General features: G+C 38.0%; 1 protein-coding gene and 1 long non-coding RNA gene across 2 annotated transcripts in view; one reads left to right on the top strand and one right to left on the bottom strand.

Moving 5' to 3' along the window:
* The window catches only part of LOC108645063, a 48,333-nt gene extending 48,144 nt beyond the window's left edge, over window positions 1-189 (bottom strand). Inside the window, exon 1 of the long non-coding RNA XR_001923425.2 lies at window positions 120-189. This is a non-coding gene — a long non-coding RNA (uncharacterized LOC108645063). The remainder of the gene's footprint in view (window positions 1-119) is intronic.
* On the top strand, window positions 114-26,562 carry rbm19 (RNA binding motif protein 19). Its single transcript, XM_012969880.3, has 25 exons — window positions 114-276; window positions 1,775-1,957; window positions 2,041-2,175; window positions 2,281-2,310; window positions 3,835-4,042; window positions 4,570-4,778; window positions 5,206-5,280; window positions 5,684-5,762; window positions 6,944-7,015; window positions 7,184-7,384; window positions 8,195-8,325; window positions 9,044-9,162; window positions 9,731-9,827; window positions 11,074-11,184; window positions 11,550-11,750; window positions 12,247-12,361; window positions 12,944-13,080; window positions 13,173-13,233; window positions 14,222-14,301; window positions 17,599-17,654; window positions 17,759-17,875; window positions 18,729-18,834; window positions 21,374-21,494; window positions 22,446-22,541; window positions 23,996-26,562. The coding sequence occupies exons 1-24, from the start codon at window positions 241-243 to the stop codon at window positions 22,526-22,528; spliced, it is 2,763 nt and encodes a 920-aa protein (XP_012825334.1). The 5' UTR covers window positions 114-240; the 3' UTR covers window positions 22,529-22,541; window positions 23,996-26,562.
* Window positions 26,563-26,816: the final 254 nt, after the last annotated feature.

Genomic DNA, 26,816 nt, shown 5'->3' on the forward strand with positions numbered 1-26,816 from the left:
GTTGCAGCCATAAAACGACACAAACAGATGAATGCTAAATGAAAAAACTATTTTCACACTGAAAGGTGAAACCAACATTCTCTTGTCGCATTAAATTTCTCCCTGACACTCCAACTTACAGGCAGTAGTGGCGCTGTTTAAACTTCCACTTCCGCCCATGTGACTCGCACCAAGATGGCGGCACCCATGAGGAAAACGTGAATCGTGTTGGATTGTTATGTTACCAAATAACTTAGAAGCATGTCTCGGCTGATTGTGAAAAATCTCCCTAACGGGGTAAGAATGTGCCCACGATTAATATGGCGTTGCACTCCGCACACGACGATAATCTGATATGTACATATAGCTCTTTTACAAAGACATTTAATTACATTATATTAACAGCTTTCTCTAGGCTGGTATTTTGTATAATTGGTCTAAAGTTTATGTTAGACGCCTGCTAATCTATTAGTACTTATAAAATGTGTGACTTCTGTTCATCTTTCAAAATATATTATAATGCTATTATAAATCTGTAAGGAGCTACCGATCGTGTAGGCACTTGTTCGGTAAGTAGTGCTAAGGCACCCCACACGGCATTCCTACAATGTGTAATATAGAGGTTATGGGCGCACTGATCTTTAAATGACACCTGAAATGCAATTCATGTGTCAGCGACCTCTTTATACAAAAATCAGATTGATTTTTAAGCAGCACAACAACAGACTATTTTAATGGACATACTGGATAGCTGCGTGTTTAAACAATGACACAAATCAAAGAAATAAATATGTAGAGTATAAATATAATGAAATGTAGCAAGTTGCAGAATGTTTTATAGCCTAATCTACATTTATGTTTTTAATATGTGTAAATCATTCCTGTTTGATCATAAATTGTGTGCAAGTTGAAATTAAACCTTAAACTGGCGTGTATTCTAACAGTGTTGTCGAACCCCCACTCATACTATAGCTCCAGAGTTTCAACATACTGCCGTTAATGAGATTAAAGATTTTAAAGGGCTAATTTATGAAGGGGTGAAGCAGAATGCAAAAAAACCTGCAGTGGAGAGCCATGTTTAAGCCTTCAATGATGCCCTACCTGAATACCACCTTGGCAAAGGCAGCATGTGCGGGAATGTCATGTGAGCATTCCCTTGCTACCTCTTCCTTGTGCATCATTCACCTGGCCCAAGTAAAGTGCAGCCAGAGCCCTGTACTTACCACCTGCTCTTAAGCGGAGGTTGTTTTTTAATTTTTTTTATTTTTCCTAAATGTGTTTGGAGGCTGAAGTAGGTCATACACAGACTGTCTTAAAGTTATTGTCAAACAGTAAATTCTGCACTTTATTAAAAAAAATGCCTGATTACCACCTGCAGTTCTCACTATTGGTTTGTTAGCACTCATTAATTATAGGTGTACCTATATAGGTGTAAAATATGGAACACCCTATTTATATTCTCTTTTGTTCCACTGTGCTCTTTGCTTTTCTATTCTTTCCCTTCTATTTTTAGTGTCTTCTCTCCAGCTTTCATTTAATATCCTTTGTCCCTGTTTTAATTTTTTCAGTATGTTTTGTTCTCCATCTCAGGTATTCTGTTCCTTTCTAATCCTCTTTTTTTTCTCCCACTTCTGCTATGCCTTAGTAAAAGTGTGAATCATATCCAAAAAAGATGTCCTTTTGATTGTATTAGGCCAAGATGGAAAAGGCTTTGTTTTTGCCTAAATCATTTCTGGATTTTAATGTTATATGAGCAGTTAAAATATTACAATTGTGTTGACATTTTCCACTCCAGATAAAAGAAGATCGCTTCAGAGAGCTTTTTGCTGCATTTGGCACTCTCACAGACTGCAGCCTAAAATATACAAAGGATGGCAAGTTTCGAAAGTTTGGATTTATTGGTTTTGTTTCAGAAGAGGAAGCCAAAGCAGCGCTAGGTCATTTCAACAAGAGCTTCATTGATACATCCCGTGTCTCTGTAAGTGTGAATGTAAAGATACTAGGAAATTATGTTGTGGCTTTGTACACTTAAATAAAATATGCATTTCTTATTTTTCTGAGGTGGAATTTTGTAAATCATTTGGGGATCCAGATAAGCCCAAAGCTTGGAGCAAACATTCCCAAAAAAATGCTAAAGATTCCGAGAAGGAAAAAGACTTAAAGCAGACACCTACTGAATCTGTTAACTCCAAAAATGTGAGTTTTACTAACGGCACACACCTATTAGGTTGACTCATGTAGATGAATTTATACATCTGGTCTGTAAAGCTGTTAACAATTCTCACATTTGTCTTTTTGCAGTCAAAAAAGAAGAAAACTGCCCTGGAAGAAGTAAGTGGGTTACATTTAGGTTGATTGTAATTATAGGAAGTGCTAGAAGAGGGCCTCCTCTAAAGATGGACATACATGTAAAAATGCACCCTTTAGCTTGGTTGCCAAAAGAGCAGGAGTTTGCCAGATTTGGCTACCCATGTGCTAGCCAAATTGGGCTAATCCCTTGTTTACCCCAGAGGCAGTGATCAGACCATAATGCATATCTGTCAGAAGAAAGCAGCCTCAGTGGGCTAATGTGGTCCTTGGAAGACAATATTGCCTAATCTGTAGGTTATATTGGCCAGTGTTTGGCTATCTTAAGGGTTGTACTGTTTATATGCTAAAATCATACAAGCACATTGCTTGCACTCACATTTCCTGTTTGGTTATAGTATGGCTCTGCTTTCCACTCTTTTACTGCCATAAAGTCCTGCTGTTCTATGGGTTCCCTGCCAAATAACTTTTCTCCAAGACAAGCAGTACACCAAAGATCATGTGCAATACATCATCTTCAGTCTGCCCTCAATATGTTTACTGTAACAGGATTTGGCATTGGAAACAGATTCTTTTGGTTGGGAATACTATATTGAAAATATAGTCCCCTTGATTCTGTAAACTCCTGTCAGTGCCCCAAATATTTAAAGATTGACAACATGAGTAATACATTTCTCTACAGTTTTCCTTACAGTGTGTAAGAAAATATATAATAATAAATGTTTATTTTAAAATGTTTTTTACTGTTTGTATTGATGGATGCTAACTTAGTTAAATTCCTATTCAACATATCACATATATGAACTAGGGTGATTGTACAGTGTGAGGGCAACAAAATCTAGTTTCACAATAAGTGGTGCAATTTCAGTCCTGATCTTCTTTTACTGGAAACCGTGCTTGCAGTTAAATCTGATAATGGATTATTAGAGGGCCACACATGGACTGTGTTCCAGGATATCAGACCACATAGTATACATGATATTAGGTCTTATTATTTGGAATTTGGATTTTCACGATGGCCAAGTTGCACTTTTCAGCCCATGGGACAGTCACTTGGTTTACTGCACAGTAATGTTTGTCTAGCTACTCCATGCAGTTGACCCTCATCTGTATGTGAAACTGGATCATAATACAGCTGATTTTTTATAATTTGCTATTGGCTTATTGAATTTGTTGTGGTCACACTAGAGGATTGATCGGGGTAATTGTTTGTAGTACAAGTACCAGCAGATACAATTGTTCATGTTTTTAAAATTGACACAGTTATATAAACATCAATGCACACATACCTATCTTAACTATATGTTGTTAGGAAGCCAGGAGCATATCTGATGTTGTATTTTACCTACATTCCCAGATGCACGTCTGCACATAATAATGTAATGATATAGAAATGGCTATTTAAAAAATGTATTGTGAAATAATGCAGACCTAAAGGAGAGGAGGGTGTAGTTAACTTTTTAGTAAATTATTTGAAATAGAAGTTAATCCCTGTTGTGCCAGTCTATCTTTGTGATTCCTCAGCCATTGCCCAATATATTTCTGCAGCTGGAAAAGGAAGATGACTTCAAGGAGTTCCTCTCAGTGCACCAAAACAGAACAAAGACATCTACTTGGGACAATGACACCCATGCAGCAGTAGAAAAGAAACAGAAAAGTCAGTCACAAGATGATTACCTGAATTTTGATTCTGATTCTGAGGAGGAAAACAGTGAGAATGAGTTGGGAAGTGATGATAGCAGTTCAGAATCCACAGGTAAGAAGGATCCAAAGGCTGTTGTGGGATTCCAGGAGTTGTAGTTCAACAATCACAAACCACTGGGTTAATGATACTGGGCATTTATTTTACATGGAAAGTTTACTTTCACAAATTTGTCTGTAATGTAATAGTTGATAATTGAAAAAGTATACTTGCTGATCATTGTCATCTTCAACATAGCAACCATTCGGCTGTTTGTAGAACTAAAACACACAGCCTCTTCCAGGACAGCAAAGAAAGGGAGCAGGCCCGAACTGGCAATCTGTGGATTCTGGCAAACGCCAGAGGGGCTGCAGTATAATTCGATAGACAGTCACTATTTAGTGGGCTGGTCGGGGGCTGTTTCGGCTTTTGTGTACTTGACATGCCAGGGTCTATTTTGAATACCAGTTCGGACCTGGAAGAAGGAGGTTTGGTTCTGCAGCATCTGGAAGCCACTGACTGCCTGTTATTGGTCTGTACTACACTGGATCAGTAAGGAAGAGCATCTAATACTTGGGCATGTTTTTTTTTCTGTTTCATAGAAAAGCTTGCTTTGCAGTCAGAGATTTCAGATATGGACTACCTCAAATCTAAGGTAGTGCCAGATCCCTGCCCTACCTTATCTGAAGAAAGAGTGGAGGAAGAGGCTAAGGAAGAGTCTTCAGAGGATGATGAAGCGGTTGCTCATCCACTATCTACAGAAAAGCGTGAGCAACAGGACTACAAGAAGAGCAAAGAAATTAAGAAAAAGGTGGGTCGAAAGAGCATCTACAATATTTATTTCTATGCATGCAGACTTGTCGGTATAAAGACATACTGTACTGAAAAAAATAAATTTAATGGCCCTACTTGCAGAGAAATGTAACTACAGACATTTTACCACCCACACTTCTATATGGGCTACAAAATGTCTGCAGTTACATTCCTACCAGGAATAATGGAAATCACTGGTGATAAAACATATGCATCAAATAGTAGCCCAAAGTTGCCTTGTTTTGTTTTTTGCCTGAAGGATCAGACTGTATAAAGCTTAAAGATTTGGTCTTTTTTGTAAAAAGTAATGAAGTGGATAGAAAGATGAGCCTACTAGCATGAATCCATGGTATCAAACTTTAACATGTAGAATGAAATGTAGTGCTTAAAAAATCGTGTTCTATTTTTTTTTTTTACTCTTCCAGAAATCAGCTGTACAGAACGAGCCTACAACTTCGTATACTGTCAAACTCAGGGGTGCGCCCTTCAATGTCACTGAGGTATGTTTCTGTAATGGGATCATAGGTGCATAGACCTGCCAAAGAACTTTACAAATGTTTTTTTAATTTAATTTTTATGTTCACTTTATTTTTATTTACTTTTATTAGTTTTAAATAACCAATGATTAAAAAAAAATTAAAAAGGATAAAACAATAAAGGTAAAAATCAACTTAACATTACAATCATTTGATTTTTGGTTCACCATAGACAAATATAGTCATGTATACATTTTTCTTGGGGGGAAGTCCCTCTATGGAAAGTCATCCAAGAGCCGACCATGTGTCCCAAATATCATTAAAAATGTCTATGCAGTCATTAGTCTGACTTTTTATCTGTTTGTTAGCCTAATATAATCAGTTTTATATATACGTTTCAATAAGTTTGCCTTGTTTCTCTTAACAGCAAAATGTGAGAGAGTTCCTTGTGCCACTGAAACCAGTGGCCATCCGAATAGCGCGTAACACTTATGGAAACAAGACTGGTAAGTATACTCTGCAGTTTGGAGACCACCCACAAAAAAATTCTTCCAAATTACACACATACAGTTTCTGGGTTAAATGCATTAATCAAGTACTAGGTAATCAAGTCTTCATACTACTTTAATTTTCTGTATCTTTGGCCTCCACAATAACTACATAAATCTAGTGTACTTGATATCTTGTTTTTTTTTTTTAAGTTTTGTTTAAAGGAGAAGGATGGGGTGCCTAACATTTGTGAATTTGTGAATTTACCTTTTCTTCTCCTTTCATTTTTAGCCCACTAGCTTTTCATTATTACCAATTAATGAGCAGCCATCTTATACTGGGATATACAGTACAGCTCATCATAACCCCATAACTTATGCCAGCATTCTCAGCCAACATCTACAACAACTGGAATTTCTTATTTTGTGTTGTATTCAGGGAATAATTCACCCCTGCAAGGCCCAGACTGCTAATGCCATAGGGGCTGCTGTAACATACCATAGACTGTCACTATTTATGGGCACAGTGGGAGGCAGTTTGGGCCTCTGTGCCAGGGCTTTGAATCCCAGTCTGAACCTGACCCATACTGTACAATATCAGGCTATTAAAAGCCAACAAGACGTTCTGTGGTGGCCTTGTGCTTTTGTGAAGCTCAGGAATTTCAATATGACTTCTAACTTCCTCATATTTTATTATGTTGTACATAATTTTTTTTAAATAATATTTTTTATAGTTATTTGTAAATGTAATTGCTATTGAAAGCAGCATTTGCTGAATTCTTGGTTGTTACTTTTTAAACAATGTTGCAAAATGTCTCCTCCAGCAAGACAGGACTGTCAATCTCCTTCCTTGTGTTACATTGTTTCAACAGACCGAGCCACCAGGGCAGAGAATAGAAAGGGACAGACAAACACTGCTTTTAATAGCAATTATGCATATACAAATAACTCAAAAAACATTACAAATGTGTAATGATTGTATATTGCAAAGTTGTTAGAATTTTGGATTCTTTTATTAGTCAAAAAATGTATATTTTGCAGTGACTTGTCCTTTAACATGACTTTGCTAAGAACAGTTTATAAGGCTATAACACAGTATATTGAAAGCAATTGTGTATTTTATGTATTTAATACTATAGCTGTTTAGTGCTCCTTGTTCATCTTATTCTCAATCTTTGAATAAGTGTTTGATCTTCCAGGTTATGTCTTTGTTGACTTGAACAGTGAAGAGGAGGTGCAGAAAGCGCTAAAGAGGAACAAAGACTATATGGGTGAGTGTGCTTCACGTGCAGGTCAAGATAAAGCATACATAAGATCTTTGTATAGAGAAAAAAAATACTGTCCAGGTGTTCTGGCCTACGAATCTCTACATGGTGCAAGGCAAGTCTCAATAAAGGCTGCATATGTCGAGTTTGTTGTGACCCATATACATATCACAGGTGGCCGCTATATTGAAGTGTTCCGTGACAACTACACAAAAAGTCCCAGTGTCCCACAAAAGACCCAGAGCAGACCTTGGGAACAACGTGACAAACAGGAAGAGCTTCAGGAAGATGTGTCAGAGTCTGGCAGGCTCTTTGTACGAAACCTGCCATACACTTGCAACGAGGATGATCTAGAGAAACTCTTTTCCAAATATGGTGAGGAACAATCTTCTATGTTTCAATTTATGTTGGGCAGATATGCATTATCCTAGACCTAATCTACTTCCCTGGGGCATATATATGAAAGTGTAAAATTAATACATTGATGTTATGGAATTTGTTAGTGTTTTATTTTGACAGATGTAAACCAAAATTATTAAATATTACAGTGCTCATTGTTATGTGGCAAATATTTCAAGAACTGCAAATACAAATGACAAAATGAATTACCAAATCGATTTAATGGGGTGGGGGCGGTAAAAACCTAAAAATTGATTGCATGTTTTAGCCAAATAACAAAATCTATGGTTTTTCTTATTTCTTGACATAAACTGGGCAAGAAGGAAGATTGGAACGACTCCATGTTTGGTCCTTGCAAGTTAGATAATTAGATTACCCATGCACCCACCCCCCCATGTAATAAACTCTTGCCAACAAAACAGTCAAAACAAAGAAGGAAGGTTGGGGGTTGTACACTGGTTGCTTAATATCTACCTCATAAGGAGCAAACATGGAGTAGCTTTTAATGTTTTAGAAATAGCAATTAAGCCAATTAGGAAAAAGCACATGCCCTATTCATTGCACTCATGTTGAATAAGTACACTTCCCCTTTAAGGGTCGATGTGGGGAAAAATGGTAGTTAATATATTTTTTTATATATATTTGTTTACTTTTGCTAAATTAACATATTCTAACATTAGATGTGGCATATGTATAACAATGTCATACATTATTGTAAATATAAAATATATATAATAAAATATAAATATTGGAATGTTAATATTAAAGTATATATCTGCCTTCCAGGTCCTATCTCTGAAATCCATTTTCCTATTGACAGCCTTACCAAGAAGCCCAAGGGTTTTGCTTTTGTTACTTTCCTCATCACAGAACATGCAGTAAAGGCATATGCAGAAGTGGATGGACAGATTTTCCAGGTAATTGCAGTCAGATGGTAAATATTCAGCCATTCGCATATGTATGCAATTCTCTCTGTACAATGTACTTTGGGGTTATAGCACCCCTATCTTTCACACAACAACCTTTCATTTTGCACATATGCCAGCTCTCCAACCCAACACACAGGTCCTTTTTTTTTCTGCCTGCCAAGTTTTTGTACTTGTTCCCCAAATATTTTGGCAATGCAGCAGAAATTGATCTGTAAGGGTTATATTTGCTGATAAGATAAGATAATTCTTGTTTATTGTTAAAATATTTAGAGAGCTGAATATTACCAATTGGAAGATGCTTGGTTAAAGTATTCCATTAGCAGGGTAGACTGAGGAAGGTTATATCATGACATAAATGCTTGTTTACAAATTTGTTCAGTAAAAGTATTTTTAATTTTTTTAGGCTTTAAGTTATTATTGGTGCAGAAATTTTATATACATATATAAATGGCCATATATGCTGGATATCGGTTTCCAGTTGGAAAACCTTGTACTAACCTATAAAGGTCCTAATGAATAGATTTATCTTTTTAATATGCTTCAGCAAGCATCTGCAACATGCTGCAATTTTTCTCTGGCTACGAAAGCATACATTTTACTTTGAGTGCAAGTTTGTGCTAAGTATGTTGTTAAATTCACTTAGATGAAAAAATTAAATAAAAGTACTATTTTATTGTCCATTTATTACTATCTGACTTATTTACAGGGTAGGATGCTGCATGTTTTGCCATCTGCTGCAAAAAAGGATGAAGTGAATGAGTCAGAAGGAGAAGCATCTGGGTACAAGAAGCAAAAGGCCTTAAAGGATAAAGCCAGCAGTTCCAGGTACTAGATCAAACACAGAAGAAAATGTGATGGGTAGTATGACAATGAGATATTCTTGAGCAGTGCTGTCCAACTTTTTTGTTGTTGACCCATAACCTAATTGATTAAATGTTTGAGGGCCCATAGCATCTTCCTCTCTTAGGAATTATATTATGGAACCACAGCCTGTTTTGGGCAGAGAACAAAATGGGCATATATCAAGTATATTAAAGTACCTCCCTTTCCTGCCAATGCTGTGAGATACCTCACAGAGCCTCACAGTTTGGCAACCACTGAAAGATACCAAGTTCTTTTAGGCCCGGCTAGGGGTGCTGATGTTTTGTTGAGTTTTTAAGTGAAGACAAGCAGTATGGATGCTTTGGAAGCAAAGCAAAATAAACCCTACTGAAAGTTGTATGTACTTAGATTTTTTTAGATTTTTTGTTTTATGTGAAAAAAATAGTAAAAGATTTATTGCAGTATCATCGGATATTTCTTTCTAAAAAAAATAAATATCTTTATATTTTTTATGTGTTGCCTGTAAGCCTTTTTCTATATCTATTCTAATATACATGCTTCTTGTCTACAGTTCTCACAACTGGAACACACTATTTATGGGGACCAGCTCTGTAGCTGAAGTCATTGCTCAGAAGTACAACACCAGCAAGAGTCAAGTGCTTGATGATGTGAGTGTTAACCACTTCCTTTGTATTTGTATTCCCAAAGCTCACTGTCAGTGTATGCAACATTTAACGTACAGGAAACTAATCTTACTACCTGCTTCTTATGTGAAAAATGCAGGTGCTAGATAACTCAAAGTGCCTTAAATAGGTAGCAGAAAATTAAAACTTTGGCTTATGTCAAGCATTTATGTTACAAGTTCACTGAAAATCTTTTGGAAAACCTACAACTGCCCACACTTTAAGCAAAAGCAGTTCTGCCTATCAACTATATTATAGGCAGTTTTCTGAGGTCCAGTTGTTTATTTATCACTCCCATGTTCTGCCTTGCTGTAGCAATAAAGCTTGCCTTTTCTTGCTTTAGGCTAGAGTTTATACAGTTCTACAAGCGGTCCCCTTTTCCAGTTGTGCAACTTCAAGTTACTGAAACCCACATAAAAATATCATCTCCTGCCAAGCACTGGCAGTATGTTTGGTTTAGATTGAACCTAAACTTAAACATTGTAATTTTTTGTATTGTTTTTTAAATTACCTTAAATGGAGGGAGACTGTCCTTTATTACCTGTACATTCTTCTCTTGATTCTACAGCTCAGCTTTGGTGTTATTCACACTGACTCGAACACACCTTCCTGTCCTATTTTATCTGTATGAATTCTGGGGGGGAAGTGGGAAGGGTGTTTAGTCCTTTAGTATTCTTTGTAAGCATGGGTAATAAAACATCATGACTGTGTAATCTGAAACAGTAATAGTCTATTTAGATGCTGGTGAGAAGTGCACTCCTGAAGGATTCTGTAATTGCCATGGTACTAGTGGTGTAGCGTAGTGTCTGTATTCTTTTTATCAGTGCCAGTGAGGTGCATTACTGATCCTCTCCACTTGGATAATTACACTCTGCCCTGCACCATCAGCACCATTGCAGTTACATGAGTTAGCGTTCTCTTATTGTGTTTATTTTATTTGCTCTTTTGCAATGGCTCATTTTAAGAGTTGCTAATTATTCATCAGAGTTACCATGTGTGAGATGGATACCATAAAAGTAATCCAGTTACCTGTTAATAATTAAATTTGGCAGTGCAATCTTCTTGAAAATAATACGTATTATTTAAAAATTGATGTGGAGGCAATGTTATCAGAGTTTGTACTCCCATGTTTGATTGAGTTACACACCTTTTCATGTCTAAAGTTTCACCTGTTTTTGGGTTCTTGATGCTGTGATTAAGATTAAATATCAAATACATTTTGGTTTTGCAGGAGGGGAAAGGCAGCCTTGCAGTTCGGGTAGCACTAGGAGAGACTCAGCTGGTACAGGATGTACGTCGCTTTCTCATAGAGAATGGAGTCAGCCTTGATTCTTTCAGCCAGGTAAATGATAAAGCTTGATCTTTATGCAGAGAAGGTAAAAGCTGTGTAGATGTTGCATACTTAATGAGAGTTAATAAAATCATATAGGTTTTTGGTATTTTGTTTAATTTTTAAGCATTAGACACAAAAACCAGCTGTGCCTAAAAATAACAATTTGAAGTTACATTTTCTAGCATATTGTTTGTACTTTCCCTATCCTTAGTGGATTAGAAGCATACAGTATCCAGTGGCATCTGTGTGTGCAGTGCCACATTTTAATAACTTTAAAACTGTGATGTTGTCTTGAACTCTCTTCAATGCTTGCTACAAGAGCCACTGTCGCTATGCTCTGTTTTCCCTTTATCCTTCCTATTCTGTCTTCTTAGGCTGCAGGACCACGGAGTAAAACAGTGATCTTGGCAAAGAACCTTCCAGCAGGCACTAAGGCTGCAGAACTGCATGAGCTGTTTGCACGGTTTGGAGATATGGGGAGAGTGCTGTTGCCAGAAGGTGGCATAAGTGCCATTGTGGAGTTTCTAGAACCCACAGAGGCCAAGCGTGCTTTCTACAAACTGGCCTACACAAAGGTACTTTTAAAAGCAACAGCTGCTGCTTCTTCTAGTAGTAGTTTGTTCTTCCTCCCTGTATATCTGGGATATCGCAAATGTGTGTCTTTGGGTTTTTGTTTTTATTTTGGTGAACACAAAACTCATAACATGTAATTGACTCATTGAAGCATTTTAGCAAGCAATACATTTACACAAAAGTTGAACTATCCCACTGTTAGAATCTATTTTACCTTACTTTTGTGTGCTTAGCGTTTGCTATCAGGGTTGGCATATTATATACAAATTCCATTAATGCATTCTATAAGAAATCATCTATTTCATTGTATGTCAGAGTTTCTAGTGTGGCTTTATGTTTACAGGGTAACCCTTTTGAAATAAAAAATAACAAAAGTGGTTTAAAGGTGATACCTTTATTGGCTAACTAAGATAATCATAGCAAGCTTTCAGAACATTTTAGTTCCGTTTTCAAGCTGATTGCCTGTGTGGCTTTATTATATGGCTTTCTTCTTCCTAGTTTCATCATGTACCTCTGTACCTGGAGTGGGCTCCAGTGAATGTTTTTACCTGTCCTCCTCCACAAAAGAAAGTTGAACAGACTAATCAAGTAACTTCAGAGGAGCAGGAGGCAGGTGAGAGACAGAGGCAGAATTAAAAAAAGGCTATCTGCTTGTGAACCAGGCCTATATAGGATTTAATGAAGCACCGAACTGAAGCACAAATTAAATTTTTTTGTGAAGCAGATCATCTTCTCCAAGGTTTGCGTGGAGGGAGGTGGGAATTTGCTGTGGGCTCCAGTAGCTTTCAGTTGCACCACTGGAAAAGGGGTACAGTAATTGCCTCAAATCATCAACTTGCTCATATGTTAGCCTTACGCTTTGTGCTATAAGTTCTTAGCACCCCTCTATACACAGTAGTACAGCCTTGTTGTAACTTAAAGTTAACGCAAAGTAATCCTTAACCAGGCTTTTTACTGGGGACCTTGTAGATGACTTTAATGCATTTTTTTGCATTTTGTTACTGTGAATATCGCAATTAATCTTCATTATATTTCATTACTAGTATTTTGTAATGTTAAGCAAGAATAAGACAAAATCAATTCATAACCTGATTGGGGAAGGAATTCTGTAACTTCATATGCTGGAAATGTAATCTGTTGCTATTAATTATCTTGCTAAAACACTGTTCCAGACCTCTGCTTTCTTTTCTTCCAGATACCGCAGACACCAAAGAAGAGGTGAAAGAAATGGAAGTTGAGGATCAGGAAGAAGATGAAGAAGAGGCACTTCCTGGTTGCACTTTATTTATTAAAAATTTAAATTTTAGCACCAGTGAGGAAACCCTTAAAGAAGTAAGCATCACGGGATTTGTGAGTCTATTTTGTAGTATATTGTATTACAAAACTACCACATTTATTTTGAAATTCATTTTATTCTGTAACAGATCTTCTCTAAAGTTGGAGCTGTGAAGAGCTGCAGTATTTCTAAAAAGAAGGACAAATCAGGTGAGGTTTAGTTATACTTTAACCTGCCAAATTCTGGTGTTTTGGCCACCACTTTTTTGTACCTGAACACAGTCAGAGTTACACAAGGCCATAATACTTTTGCTTAAAATAGGGGCAGGCAATGAAAACAAAATTGCGTGATTGTAACTGTAAAGCACCAATCAATGATAGCATAACTCTCAAACATCCTATTTGTTGTAGACTTACATTTGTCTGGAGAAAAAAAAAATCACACTTCTGCTGCAATATAAAACAGAGCCAAAGATATGTATAGGAACACATTTGCTGCACCATGATGCACACCAAAAAGCAGTTTAGGGACAAAATAATATGTCCACTTCTATACCAAAACCTGACTTGCACTATTAACAGCATCTTTTAAAGTACTGCCTTCCCTCTTTTTACAGAATGCAAAGTTTTTGCACTTTAAGGGCTGTGACACACTGGGAGATTAGTCGCCGCTCAACAAATCTTCCTTGTCGCGGGTGACTAATCTCCCTGAAATGCAATCCCACTGGCTAGAATGTAAATCGCCGGTGGGATGGCATACGCGGCTCAACAATTTGCCGAAGTTTCCTCTCAAGGCAACTTCGCCTACTTCAGCAAATCGTGCTGCCACGTATGCCATCCGTAATGCCACATATGCATTTCGGGGTGATTACTCGCCCGCGACACAAAATTGTTTTTATTTGTATTTGTCTAATAGCAATGTTAGCTAATCGGTTGTTGTCCTCTCTATAAATGTGTTTATCTGGCCTTACATAATTAGGGTGGTTAATTGTCCTGCAGTGACCCCATGTCTAAAGTAAGTGCCCTTACACACTAAGGTTTTTTTAGCACATTGTTGTTCTATTGCATTTTTTTAAATGCAACATGCTGCCATTTTATTCAATGATGCACATTTATCATACAGCTAACTAGAAACATAAACATTAGAGCTCATTACTGGCAGTGAAGAAAAATAAGTCAATCTTTCTGTTTTTTCCAGGTTCTCTTTTGCCTATGGGCTTTGGATTTGTGGAGTACACAAAACCAGAGCAAGCACAGAAAGCTCTCCGGCAACTTCAGGTATACATAAGTGTGAGTGTGTTTAGGTGCGTGTAAATGCGAAGTGCACAGGGACTACAATATTGTAGAAAATAATTTTGTAGTGATGACAAAAAAACCTGCAAACACTCTTGGGAATTACACAATCATAGTTCAAAAAGAAAAGCTTGTATACAAAAAGGCAGGAAACATTTGAAGAATATTTTTGTTCTTTGCAGTAAGAGTTTGATGAGGAAAATGCATTTATGTTCTTATTTTGCTTTATCTGTGTACCGTTTGGCTACCATTGCCATGTCTAAAGGACACAGTAGGAATTTGTTTAGTAAATATATTGTGTGTGAAAAGCAGAGTTTGCCAATTTGAAGCGTGCAAAATATACATAGTAACTTATTAAGCTTATTATATAAGCTCCTTTCCACTCAACCAGTAGAGGATTACAGGGGAAAGCTCCATGAATTAGGTAAGTTTGTATATCCTATCTAGTGTTGTCAGGCTTAATATTCATAAAACAGCACCCATCTTATCTGGAACCTGTTACCCAGAAAGCTCTGAATTACAGAAAGGCATTCCCCCATAGAGTTCATTTTAATTAACATAATTACAAGTATTTAATGATTATTTTTTTTACTCTTATAATCGAACAGTGTCTTGTACTTGATCCTAACTAAGTTATAATTAATCGTTATTGGAGGCAAAACAATCCTATTGGGTTTTTTTTAAAAGCCCTGTTGTATCTACAGGTTTTTACTAACTGTGAGGTGAAACTGTACATTATCTGTTTATAGGTTTTGAGAGTTTTGGTCCACAAAGTAACTTTTGAAGAAGTCAAAATGAAAACGAATTAGGATCATTACACAGCGTAGTAATAAGTTGGACACAGCAACATAATAGGGAACGATAGACTAGGAAAACAGTAGGCCAAGGACTGAGTGAGAATATCAGAATAGAGATAAAGAAAGTATTCAAAAGAAATTTAGATCTGAAGACAAAGTAAGTTAAAAGGAGGAACGATTGAGAAATCCAGAAAGAAGAAATAAACCATCACAAATAGATATTACTCCCTCACTTTTCCTATTTTTTTTGTACTTTCCTCACCAAACATGTACATTTTTTTCATTTTCACTATTCCTTTCATGACCAGTGGGGGGCTGAATAACAGTAGGCTACTGTAGCTGTAAATGACTGTAACATGAGAAATTCCTCATGTTAGCCATGTGATGGCAGCATTGACTGGCTTTATCGGGAATCAGGGCCTATTTAGGATCCTATACTTGCCTGCAATAAGTGCATTTGCTTCTAAAACATACTGTAGGGCAATTTTGAACACATTTGCACTGTGCCGGCAAGGTATGTTGAGTCTGGCAGCAAAATTAATGCAACTGTGCGCAAATTTAATTGTAAATTGGACACAATTTCATAGAAGTCTGCCTGGCATCAATTTTCTGGAGCTACTGCCTGGTCAGTAGGTGGCATTAGTTCCAGGGTTCCCGAGTGTCGATAAGCCCAGCAGTGCACAATTCGTAACGGAAGGAGGGACTGAGCACCAAAGGGTAAAAATTTACGGGAGTGCAAGGACCACATTTGGATGCAAATGCCTTTAAAGGAATAGTTCCGTGTAACCTACGTCCTCGCAAACTAACTGAACAGTTAAGTTCAAATGCCCCCCCCTAAAGTCACTGACAAAGAGGTTAGAGAGCTGCAAGCAGGAAGTAGAGTTCTGGCCATTATATTAGACATCTGGTCACTCCAGCCTTTAAAGATTACATTTTGCCTAACTAACTATATTAGAAATATTTTTTATTTTGTGCAGTCTATCCATTTTACCCAGTTTAATTTTTACACTAAACTGTTTCTTTAAAAGATGTGTTATGCGCAACTTACTATGGAGAAAAGTGCAATACTCTCCTTGAGTTTGCAGACATAAATGAAAAAGTGTGTCATGGAATTGACGCATTTTAGCTTGATAGCCACTTAAAAAAAGCACAGATATGGTGTTCATACCTCCCATTTGCAACAGAATAATGCAGCACACACCAGTACATACATATTTCGGAAACACCATAAAATATCAAGTTCCACCATAAAAAATCTAGCAGAAATTATGCAGCCCTATTTGCTTTATTTAAGGTCAGTTATAGGGTAAACTGTGGCATTCATGTTTTTGCCACACTCTTAGGATCCATTTGCTAGCATATGTGATGGAAGGTGTGTGGTTATTTACATGATACAGTATTTATATGGCTGGTTGCTTTTGTGCCAAGGGAAATAGAACAATGTTACATTCTGATGTAGGTCTGATAGTAAAATAAATAGCTTTTTTAAACAGAAAGTCTGCCTGCTAAGTTTCTGTGATAAGGTGGCCAATGTTACTTATTTTGCAAGGATGGCATACTGTTTTTTTCCAGTTTCCAAATAAGTGGTGGACCAGGTCATGCTGATTCAACTGTTTGCTTCTAAGTCAACATTTATACACAGTAGTATCATACATAGTAATTTAGGTTGAACAAAGGCAGAACTCCGTCAAGCGAACCTCCACATTTCAGCTAGGAAAACCACCCATATATGACGGGCCAATAAGCCAACTTGGACAGGAGTGGCCATTAGTAGCCTACGTATTCTTGACTTTAGATTGCAGTATTTATCCTATGGTATAACACGGGCCCTTTCAGATCATGTAGTATTTAGTGAGAGGCTTGATTTGCAAAAAGTGCAAGAACATTTTTACTATAGCCATTGAGGCAATGATTGTATCTTATGTACTTTATGTACACTGTAAGTAACTCCATAGAGAAGAATATGGATGGAATTACCATGGGGCAAAATTTGCTCTGTGTTGCAGTCAGATGTACAGTCAGCTTACATCAATATAAATAACATAAATATAACCTGCTGCCTCTTATAAATACATAGGCAGTGTTATAAATTGGTCACTCCAAATGTTTCTGTTCGATCACATATAATGAAAGCATGAGCAAAGACTGTACTGTTAATGGGACCTAAAGGAAAAAATGAGAGGATGCTCAGGGCTTTGGTGTCTTCTCTGCTTGCAGATGGAGATCAAGTATTGACTAAGAATAAGTATGTACACAAGGGAAATGTGGGCCTGTTTGAATTACTGTCAGTTTCTGTGTATCTTTCAATGTGACGTCCTCCCATAGATAGTTGGTGTCAGACAGCAGAGAGTGACAAATGCCTTGCTCCTAAGTTGTGATAAGGAGAAATGTGTGCTGTCAGGCAAAGTGGAATGTCATCTGCACTGCTGACACAGTCGGACTGGCAGCCTCATGATTCTAAATGACTTCTTTTTGCACCCCCTAGAAATGCACGGTGGATGGGCATCAGGTGGAAATCAAACTGTCAGAGAGGGCAATCAGGTGAGTGACTCAAGCGTTTACTTGAAAGCAGCGTTCATGCATTTGAATGGAAGGATTTGCTGCAGAACTGTAATGAACTTTTCATTCTTGCTTGGCATCCACAGAGCAGCAACTTCAACGGAACGCAAAAAACAGAACTCTAAGAAACAGCAGAGCTCAAAAATTCTTGTGCGCAATGTCCCCTTCCAAGCAACGGTTCGTGAAATACGTGAGCTGTTCAGGTGAGTGGCTTCAGGCAGGCATACTACCAGTGCTCCAGTTACATTTAGATTGTTATTCTCTTGTGTTGGCAGTAGGGGGAGCAATCGCTTCGTGCAGGTTATACACAATATGGCTGATCATTTGTACACTATTTGTACATTTAGTGACATTGTCTGTTCAGTGCTAGACTGAGTGATGCCTAGTGCCTGTCTGTGTCTGATTGTCACTATGCTTGCTGTGTTTTGCATAGGTTAATGCAGAAGTTCTGATTTGCATATTTTTGAAGTAGGATTTCTTTATGTCACTGTTAAGGGGAAGTGCAGCATTCCTGCTGGAATCTCCATGACCTTGGTGTGCAGTGAATACTGGAATGCTGTGCACATTTTTTTTTTTTTTTATGGTATTGTGTTTGATGACATCAGATGTGTGGGAGGCATAGACACCTGGACAGAAAAAAATTGTGTGTTGTAGTCACACATTATGAATAAGAGTTATGTGGAAACTGTAATGCATTGTGCCATCGGAGCCAGACATTTTATGTATACTGCTATGCAAAATGTTACTCTGTGTGTCTTGGAAGATCAGCATTTCTATCATGTCAGTTAGTGAAGCTAGTAAGCTTGTATAGGCTACTAGAAGTCTATGTAGAATGTAAAGTTGATTGATATTTGTCTTTCTCCACCTTAGTTACCAAGACATTGCAGTTAGTTTTACATCTGTTGAGTGAGTTATTTGATAATATCACATTGCCAACACTGCGGAAACACAATAAACATTAGCATGGATGCACAACTTGAGGTTTAATACACACAGTCATATATAAGGCATGCAAGTTAAATATCAGGGAGATAACAATGTATTTCTTGACTATAGCACATTTGGAGAATTGAAGACCGTCCGTCTGCCTAAGAAAATGGCTGGCACAGGGAGTCACCGTGGATTTGGCTTTGTGGATTTTGTCACCAAACAAGATGCAAAGGTTAGGACAGCCTTAAATTCTCTGTATATTTGTATATGTTCATACAAGGGAGATGGAATACTGCTTTCTTTGGTAGTGATCTTCTCCATCAACTGCAGAAGAATAGTTCTATGCCATGGCTGCTATAAATAATGCCTCTGCTAAGGCTAGGAATGTGGCAGTTTCCACCCATGTAAAATGAATACTTGAGAGAATGGATACTATCAGCATTCAGTAATATCCACTGTTGTGCTTTAAAGTTCATTAAGAAAACAAACAAAATAAATTTCTCTTTTTATTCTGTGTTTGAGTGGGCAGAGCAGGCCATCCTCAAAAAAAAAAAAATTCTCCCTCTTCATAGCAGGGAGTAGTTCATGTGCAGCGGTTTACTGTAGGGTAAATTGCAGGAACTGAAAGGAGCTAATCATTGCTGATGGCTTATCAGGGCATGGGAGGGATTATTGACAGAAAAGACTGTCCACATTCTCTACTGACCTTGCTCCAATGAGCCATAGCCTTGGCGCATCCTGTTGGCAACAATGGGAAGTGATTTTCAGTGAGAATGCTGGAATCTCCTAAAACCCTGTCTGCCACGGCCCTTAGAGCAGTCTTGTTTTGTGATTGTAGGTTAATAATTGGGTAATTTAGTTAATTCGGTAAGAGTTGAGTAAGAAACCATGATGTAGAGCCAAACTTGAAGTTAGGGCCCCAGCCCCAGTTCTTCCCTGGGGATATTCAGCACTTTTTGTGTGTTCTAAGGACACCTTTAAAACTTGTGGTCTAGAAGTATTATTTGTGATTTTTGTCCTATTTAATTTCTGATGCATATATGTCACATTTGCACTGTTTTGGATTTCTGCCACTCTCCTTTCAGCAAGAGTTTTTCTTCTACTTCTTCCTGAATCTTTCCCTCCAGACATGAAGATCCTATTTTCATTCTCTCCACCCTTTTAAATAGCTGTTTTCACACTGCCTGTTTCCCAATTAACAAGTGACGAATCTGTGTAAATAAACAGGCAGAGGGGGGTGATGTTTAGATGCTGTTTATGTTGCACAAGATCTTCCAATTACAGCTTCATTTATACTCTTACTTTCTCACTTCTCTCAATATTTGGCTCAGCCTGTCGCCCCTTCTGGCCTCACTCTGGCTTCTCTGGCTGTCATTTCTCCACCTCCCTGAACCCTAGTACTAAATGCCAAGGAGGTGATATTTTATTATTGAGCAAATGCTTTACTTTAGATCCAGCAATTCTTTGCATTAATATTCAGTGACCAACCACAAATAGAGTGTACAGCATATAAATGTTCTTTTGCAACACGTTCGGATCTTTTTTCCTTTTTGAATTGTATTCAGAAACCTGATTGTTCCATTTGTTTTATCTTTTTCATTGTGTTCAAGGCTGTAGCCTTACATGTTTCACTTAAAGAAAAACCAAGGATAATGCTGAAGTCTTGTTTTCTTAGGCTTAAGTCCTCAAAACATTAATGGGGTCTTGGGGATTTATGTCAAACATATATATATCTGAAACCCATTCTGACTAATCTGGAATGAAACCTGATAAATACTTGAATAGTCTAACTGTCAACAAAAATTTTATATTCTATATAATTTTTCAGAGTCATGTATTATCTGATGTTGTGACAGGTAAAATGATAATGTTCAGTTTACAAACCACAGAAGTTAGAGGCTTATTAATTGGTTTTCCAGTCTGTAAATTAGAGTTTGTTGTTCTAAATCGAATAAACTCACATATCAAATAGTCGATTATTTATTAATATGGAAAACGCATTTGAATAAAAAACTTGAATATCTCAAATTTTTCAACTTTACAAGCTATACAAACTTGAAAAATTTAAGTTTGAGAACATGGCTTGACTTTGCCTGTGACAGCTGCCATTGAACTCTATAGAAACTCACAAGTTTTAGATGGCAATTTAAAAATTTGAGTCTTTCGTTTTTTTGCACTTAAAAAAAAAAAATCAAACTCGACCGCTGATAAATCACCCCCCTTAGTGTTGAATATCTATATTTCTTGATGTAAATCAGTGTTTGTAAATGGACTAAACCCCTGCACCAATGTTAGTAGCCCAGTATTCTCTCTTTGAAGTAGGCATTGCTAGGACTGGCAGGTTCCTAAGAGCCCAGAAGACCAACCTGAAATATAGGCTTGATTTAAACTAGATTGATCTCAAAGCATTGTGGCCTCATTTGCCACCTTTAATTGGCAGTGAGACGGATACATTTTATCAGGACAATAAGTGATTCTATTATCGAAAGCTGTTGGGGAGTTCTGGAAAACCACAGGTTGGACATTACAGTTTTAGCTTTGCAGCACTTAGTAATTAGCCCTCACTGAAAGGAGCCATCAGAGGCCATTGACACTAACACAGTAATGAGTTCAAGTATACACAGACATATTACTTCGAAATGTTACTCTGAACTACCGTGACTTGATACGAATATAAAAGAAAGAAGGATAAGGATCCCCTTATTGCAAGTTCTGACAAACTGCAAGGCAGATTGATAAACAATAGTCTGTGTCTTTCTTTCTCCTAACAGAGAGCTTTTAGTGCCCTGTGTCACAGCACCCATCTTTACGGGCGCAGGCTTGTTCTGGAGTGGGCAGAAACAGAGGATAGTGTGGAGACTTTGCGGAGGAAAACTGCTGAACATTATCATGGTAAGATGGGCAAGGTTGACACAAACATTTTTATTAAGAGAGAACTGGAATTTGGAAACTTTCATAGTTTAAGCAATTTTACTAACTACAACCGTTATTCTGCAAGTTTTACACTTGTGGCTTTCCTGTCCTCATTCATTTCCATTGACTTTGCAGTGTCCAAGTGGTTTATAAAATAACTGTGACTGTGTGACTCAGGCATACCTTTAGAAATATGAGCACTGGAATTTTTATAGAAAACTTATGCTCAATGGAGTCAGTGGTCTTTTACATGCTGCAATGTTATAAATATGCAATCCTACTATTCTAACTTGTATGCATTATTTTGTCACAAAAATTAATTTGTATGTTTAGTAATATGTTCCAAAGTGTTTCATTGTACCCAGGATTTTAGGCTTAGAAGATAGGAGTCTATCTTGCTGCTGGCCAAAGCCACACGAATATTCTGGCTATATATATTTACATCAGTTTCATCTCTCCACAATCATATCCCCATTTCCTCTCTCCCTTTGCCTTTTTTCTCATACCTTTCTCACTCCTCTGTACCACTTACCCCTCCCGCTGTATCTCTGTCAGCAACTGTGTCTCCTGGCAGGTTAATTAGTATTGACTAGTTTTCTGCATTCTGTAAACATGCCAGTCAGTAGGGGCCTTCACCCTTATTCTCAGAGGAAGGCACTTCCTAGGTCAAGCAATAGTGGGAAGTGATTGGGAAACACACAGCAGGGTCAGACATCTGGTCCTTGGTTTGCATTTATAGTGCATTTAAAATGATTTTTCATTTAAATTACTCCAAAATAAAGTAGCTACCGATTGATGTACTTTAATATTTGTAAAGTGCTGCAGGAGATGCTAAAGAAATAATAACATTGTACAGAGTTCATGCTATTAATATCCGTTCATTCTAGCTCCTCTTTTTTATATGTCATGGTCCTTCTGTTTCTAATGCAGGATCTCCAAAGAAAAAGAAGAAGGTGAATGACTTGATGGACAATTTCATGGAAAGCCTGGATAAGGACAATGAGGACGAATAGGATTGGGGTTTGGGTATGTGATCCACATTGACAATATTCTAACTAGGGACAGTAACAGACACCATGAAAATAGAGGTATGGTATCCCCTTATCCAGAAACCCATTACCTAGATAGCCCTGAATTATGGGAAGCCCATTTTAAACAAATAATTTTAATTTTTAAAAAATAATTTCCCTTTTCTCTAATAATAACACGGTACCTTGTTCTTGATCCCAGCTAAACTGCACTAATCCATATTGGTTGCAAAACAGTCCTACTGGGTTTATTTAATGCATAAATGATTTCTTGCACGTATGGTGATCCAAATGATGGAAAATCACCAGTTCCCACACATTCTGGTTAATAGATCCTATACCTGTACTGTGAATGTGTTGCTATCTTTAAATTATTCTTCCATATGTTCATAATAAGTCTTCTTTTACATTGTATAGGAAGGCATGGAAAGTCATTTTCCTTGCAGATCTATGTAAAATTCCCAACTTAGAGGCATGGCTATGGATGGTTTATAAATAGTATTTAGTGTTGTGCCTATTGTGTGTTATTAGTCCAGTTGGGCACATAAGCGTGTGCATGTATTTATGTGAGTACTGACAGGTGGTGTGCCAGCGCACTGTGCAGGTAGTTAAGAGGAGCTGGGTCCAGCCACTGCTCTAGGCAGGGATAGATGAGGTAGAATGATACCCCCCTTTCTCTCCTCCTGGGCACAGCATGATTGACACTTACAAATGACCCAGCTGAGCGCGCAGTGCTGTGACCAAGCTGCTCCTCCCAGACTGCCAGCGTTTTGTCATCTCATTACCAGCCGTCCCCTGATTCCACTCAGCCGAGAGAACCTTTAATACCAGCAATCTCTGTGTAACACTGTGGCCAGATGGGCTCCTCTCCCCCCTCCTATTTTACTAACACAGCTTCCCTCTTTTGGATCCCCTGACTCCTCTTCTTCTGGTGTATTCTTGCTTCTTCTGGACAAACTCACTCCAATCTTTTATGTTTTCAGATTTACTACTGATTTGTCCAGCGCTTTGGATTCAATGTATTTGTTTTAGGATCCCATCCCTTCTCATTATTGCCTCTTTTCTTGTTCCTTTGTGCAGTCTTTTGCTCTGAAGCTTCTTCTGGCTTCTTACATTTCTTTTGTCACTTAATCTCTACACCCTCAGATTTATATACCTTGACCCCTGATAATCTTTTCCACTTGATCTTCTTTACCTCTCGACATCTTCATCCAAGTCCTCATTTCCTTTCACCTAACTGGTATTTTCTTATCTTTGGCCTATGAGCAAAATTTGTGCACTTTCTATCTGACTCTTGCAAAAAAAAGTATTATTTCTGTTTCTACTGGTATGTCTTCCTGCCATCTACATATATTTCTGAAGACATTATAGTCTACAGTTTGAACATAGTGGTGCTGCTCATGCTTGCAGTCATTTTCAAAGTAAAGTCTCCTCTTACCTTTTCTGTCATAGGTTCCATAAGCTGCAGCTAAAGCTTTTCAAGGGACAACATTGTTGAAAGACTCTTTTACAAGGTTTGAGCTGCTGGATCAGAGACTGAAGGGGTTACTTGTCGTAACAGCTGGACTTATAGTTGCAAATCACAGGACACATACAGGACCTTTCCCAGTTCGACTTGACACCCATCTGCTGCAGTTTCAAAACAATTTTACTTTACCAACATACTGATTTTACTGGCACCCAAACAAAGCAATGAATTTACTTACAGCTTCAAGCTACCTGGGATCAGAAGGTTGCTTTGCAACAGAGAAGGAGTCATGAAGTGCTTTTGCAGAAATGGTTGCTGTATGGTTAACCAAAGCGAGCTGCTGTACTTACAGTGCTTTCTGGGACATGCCAGCTCTCTGGAGACAAAAAAGCTTCCTGATACAGACACAAAATAGCCTGCCTCCTATTAATCATATTTAAAACAATGAGTACAGGCCCAGGGGTGTAGTTGGAAGGTCTGCTTGTTTAATTAAAAGTACCATTCTCCATATTTATTGCCCAATTCTGTTAAATATTAAGAGCCTGGGATGGGAATTTAATGGGAAGGTGGCTAATGTAATCTGCAAGAGACGAAAAAGGATCAGCAAGGTTGAGAGAAATTGCTAAGTGTTAGGAGGAAAATTAAGGTTGCAGAAGGTGAAGATTAAGCAGAAAGAGCTCTGGGTCTGACAAGGTGGTTCTTAGGGCAGTGTGTCTGATAAGGAGGCTGAATAAATGCACATAGTGGCATGAAGGTTGGTGTGTGTTGAGACTAAAAGGGAGGAAAGGGGCAAGGCCTAAGAAAAGAAGAAAGGTCATAAGGAGGGATGCTTTGGCTTTGGTGGCAGGGACCAAAAACTGGGGAAGGACCTGGATCAGATGCCTGAGATTTATTGTGCAAGGATGGACGGGTTTTGCATTATGTCATTTTGAAATCTGTTCGTGAGAAAGGAAAAGAGCTACATCTAAGATCTACACTCACACGTGGCTATAACCTTTGACAGTATAGATGTTTCTGGGATCTGTAAGACAGAAATGGCTTTACACCACTGGGGGTGCTGTAAGATGCCATAGTGAGGGGCTGTTTGGGTCTCTGTGTATTTGAAATGCCAGGACCTATTTTGAAGCCCAGTCTAGACCTGGCTTTATCTTATATGCTTCAAAAAGTCCACATGTAGGAATCAAAATTGGAAATCTGATAGGTATGCTCTGTGCCACTTCCCTTGAAGAGTGATTTTTTGAGAAATGTAGTCAGTGTGGCTTTGCAGCATTTAGTAGTCACTATCTGGTATTGGCTGAAAAGGCTATTGGTATAAGGAAGCCTAGCTGTACATCTATGCTGCTCTGACATTTTACTTTATTGTTTTTTGTTTAGGTATTTTAATGGTAACTTATTTGAAAGGTGTCATCTAATACCATACCAGTATGAAATGCATTATGACTGGGCTTTATGGGAAATGGTCATCACAAATAATAATACCTTCTATTCTTTTACACAAGTTTTAAAAGTGTTCATATTTTCATTTGGGGGCATTAATAAGGGGAAGGCCAAAGATTGTGGAAGTTGTGAAAGGTTGGGGGTTGTAAATGGAAGGGAAAGTAATCTATGGTAAGGGAAGCGCCCAAGGTAGGACAGAGTGGACCAGTGGGGTGATGGTGAGTAAGATGGTGGGGGGCTTAAAATTCAGGTCACCTTTCTAAGTACTTTTGCCTTGTTATTACAAGAGCTTTTAAGGCCATCCTTACATTAATGGTGGTAGCACAGCAAAAAAAAAAATAAAAATGTTTTGTGCTCACTGCAGGGATATCTCACATCACTCGTATGTGAAAAAAATTAAGTCATATGAAGCCATACCCTTAAATCCATATGCCATATTCCCCAGTGGGTAACCCAGCACACAATTAAACACCCTATGGACCCCCCAACAACGTTTTTGTAATGAAATTCCCAGAACAAACCACTGCCAGGTTCACCTCTAACAGGCAGCATAGATAGAGCAGGCACAGTATGGCACACACAGACAGCATAGGGCAGGCACAGTATGGAGCACACAGACAGCATAGGGCAGGCAGAGTATGGCACACACAGACGGCATAGGGCAGGCAGAATATGGCACACACAGGCAGGGTAGGGCAGGCAGAATATGGCACACACAGGCAGGGTAGGGCAGGCAGAGTATGGCACACACAGACAGCATAGGGCACACACAGGCAGCATAGGGCAGGCAGTGTATGGCACACACAGGCAGCGCCAGTGTTTACGACTCAAAAAAGAGAGTGTACAAACGTTACCTCAGTAAGTATATAAATAATAATAATAATAGAATACTTACCTAGCCTCATGGCAGGAGGCGAGAACCTTGCCTCAGGCAGCAGAGAGTGGCTAGTTACCAGGGATGGCAAAAATCCGCTATTCTAGTGCAGAGTGTGCAAAATAATTTTTGAATATACCGTTTTGTATTGCCACAGGAACTTATGCCTATAACTGTATGGGTCAATACGTATGATGTACAGTTTTTAAATGTATAATTAAAGGGTTCATTTTAAACTTCTTTGACTTTTTTTTTTTTATTATGAGCGCTGTTAATAATTAATTCCAGAGTAGGGTAGATCATGGCAGGCAGAGTAGGGGAGGAAACAGGGGAACTATGCAGGTAACTGATCTAAAGTGTGAACAATACAGGGACTTACAGGTGTGAACAATACAAGAGCTTACAGCATGAATCTAAGGTGCTAACAATGCAGTGGACCATAAGCAAGAAAAGCTTTTGTTGTTTGCCAGAAAGGAGGCAGAATTAGTTAGATA

The sequence above is a fragment of the Xenopus tropicalis genome, chromosome 1 (assembly GCF_000004195.4).
Source record: "Xenopus tropicalis strain Nigerian chromosome 1, UCB_Xtro_10.0, whole genome shotgun sequence".
NCBI classification, from domain to species: domain Eukaryota; kingdom Metazoa; phylum Chordata; class Amphibia; order Anura; family Pipidae; genus Xenopus; species Xenopus tropicalis.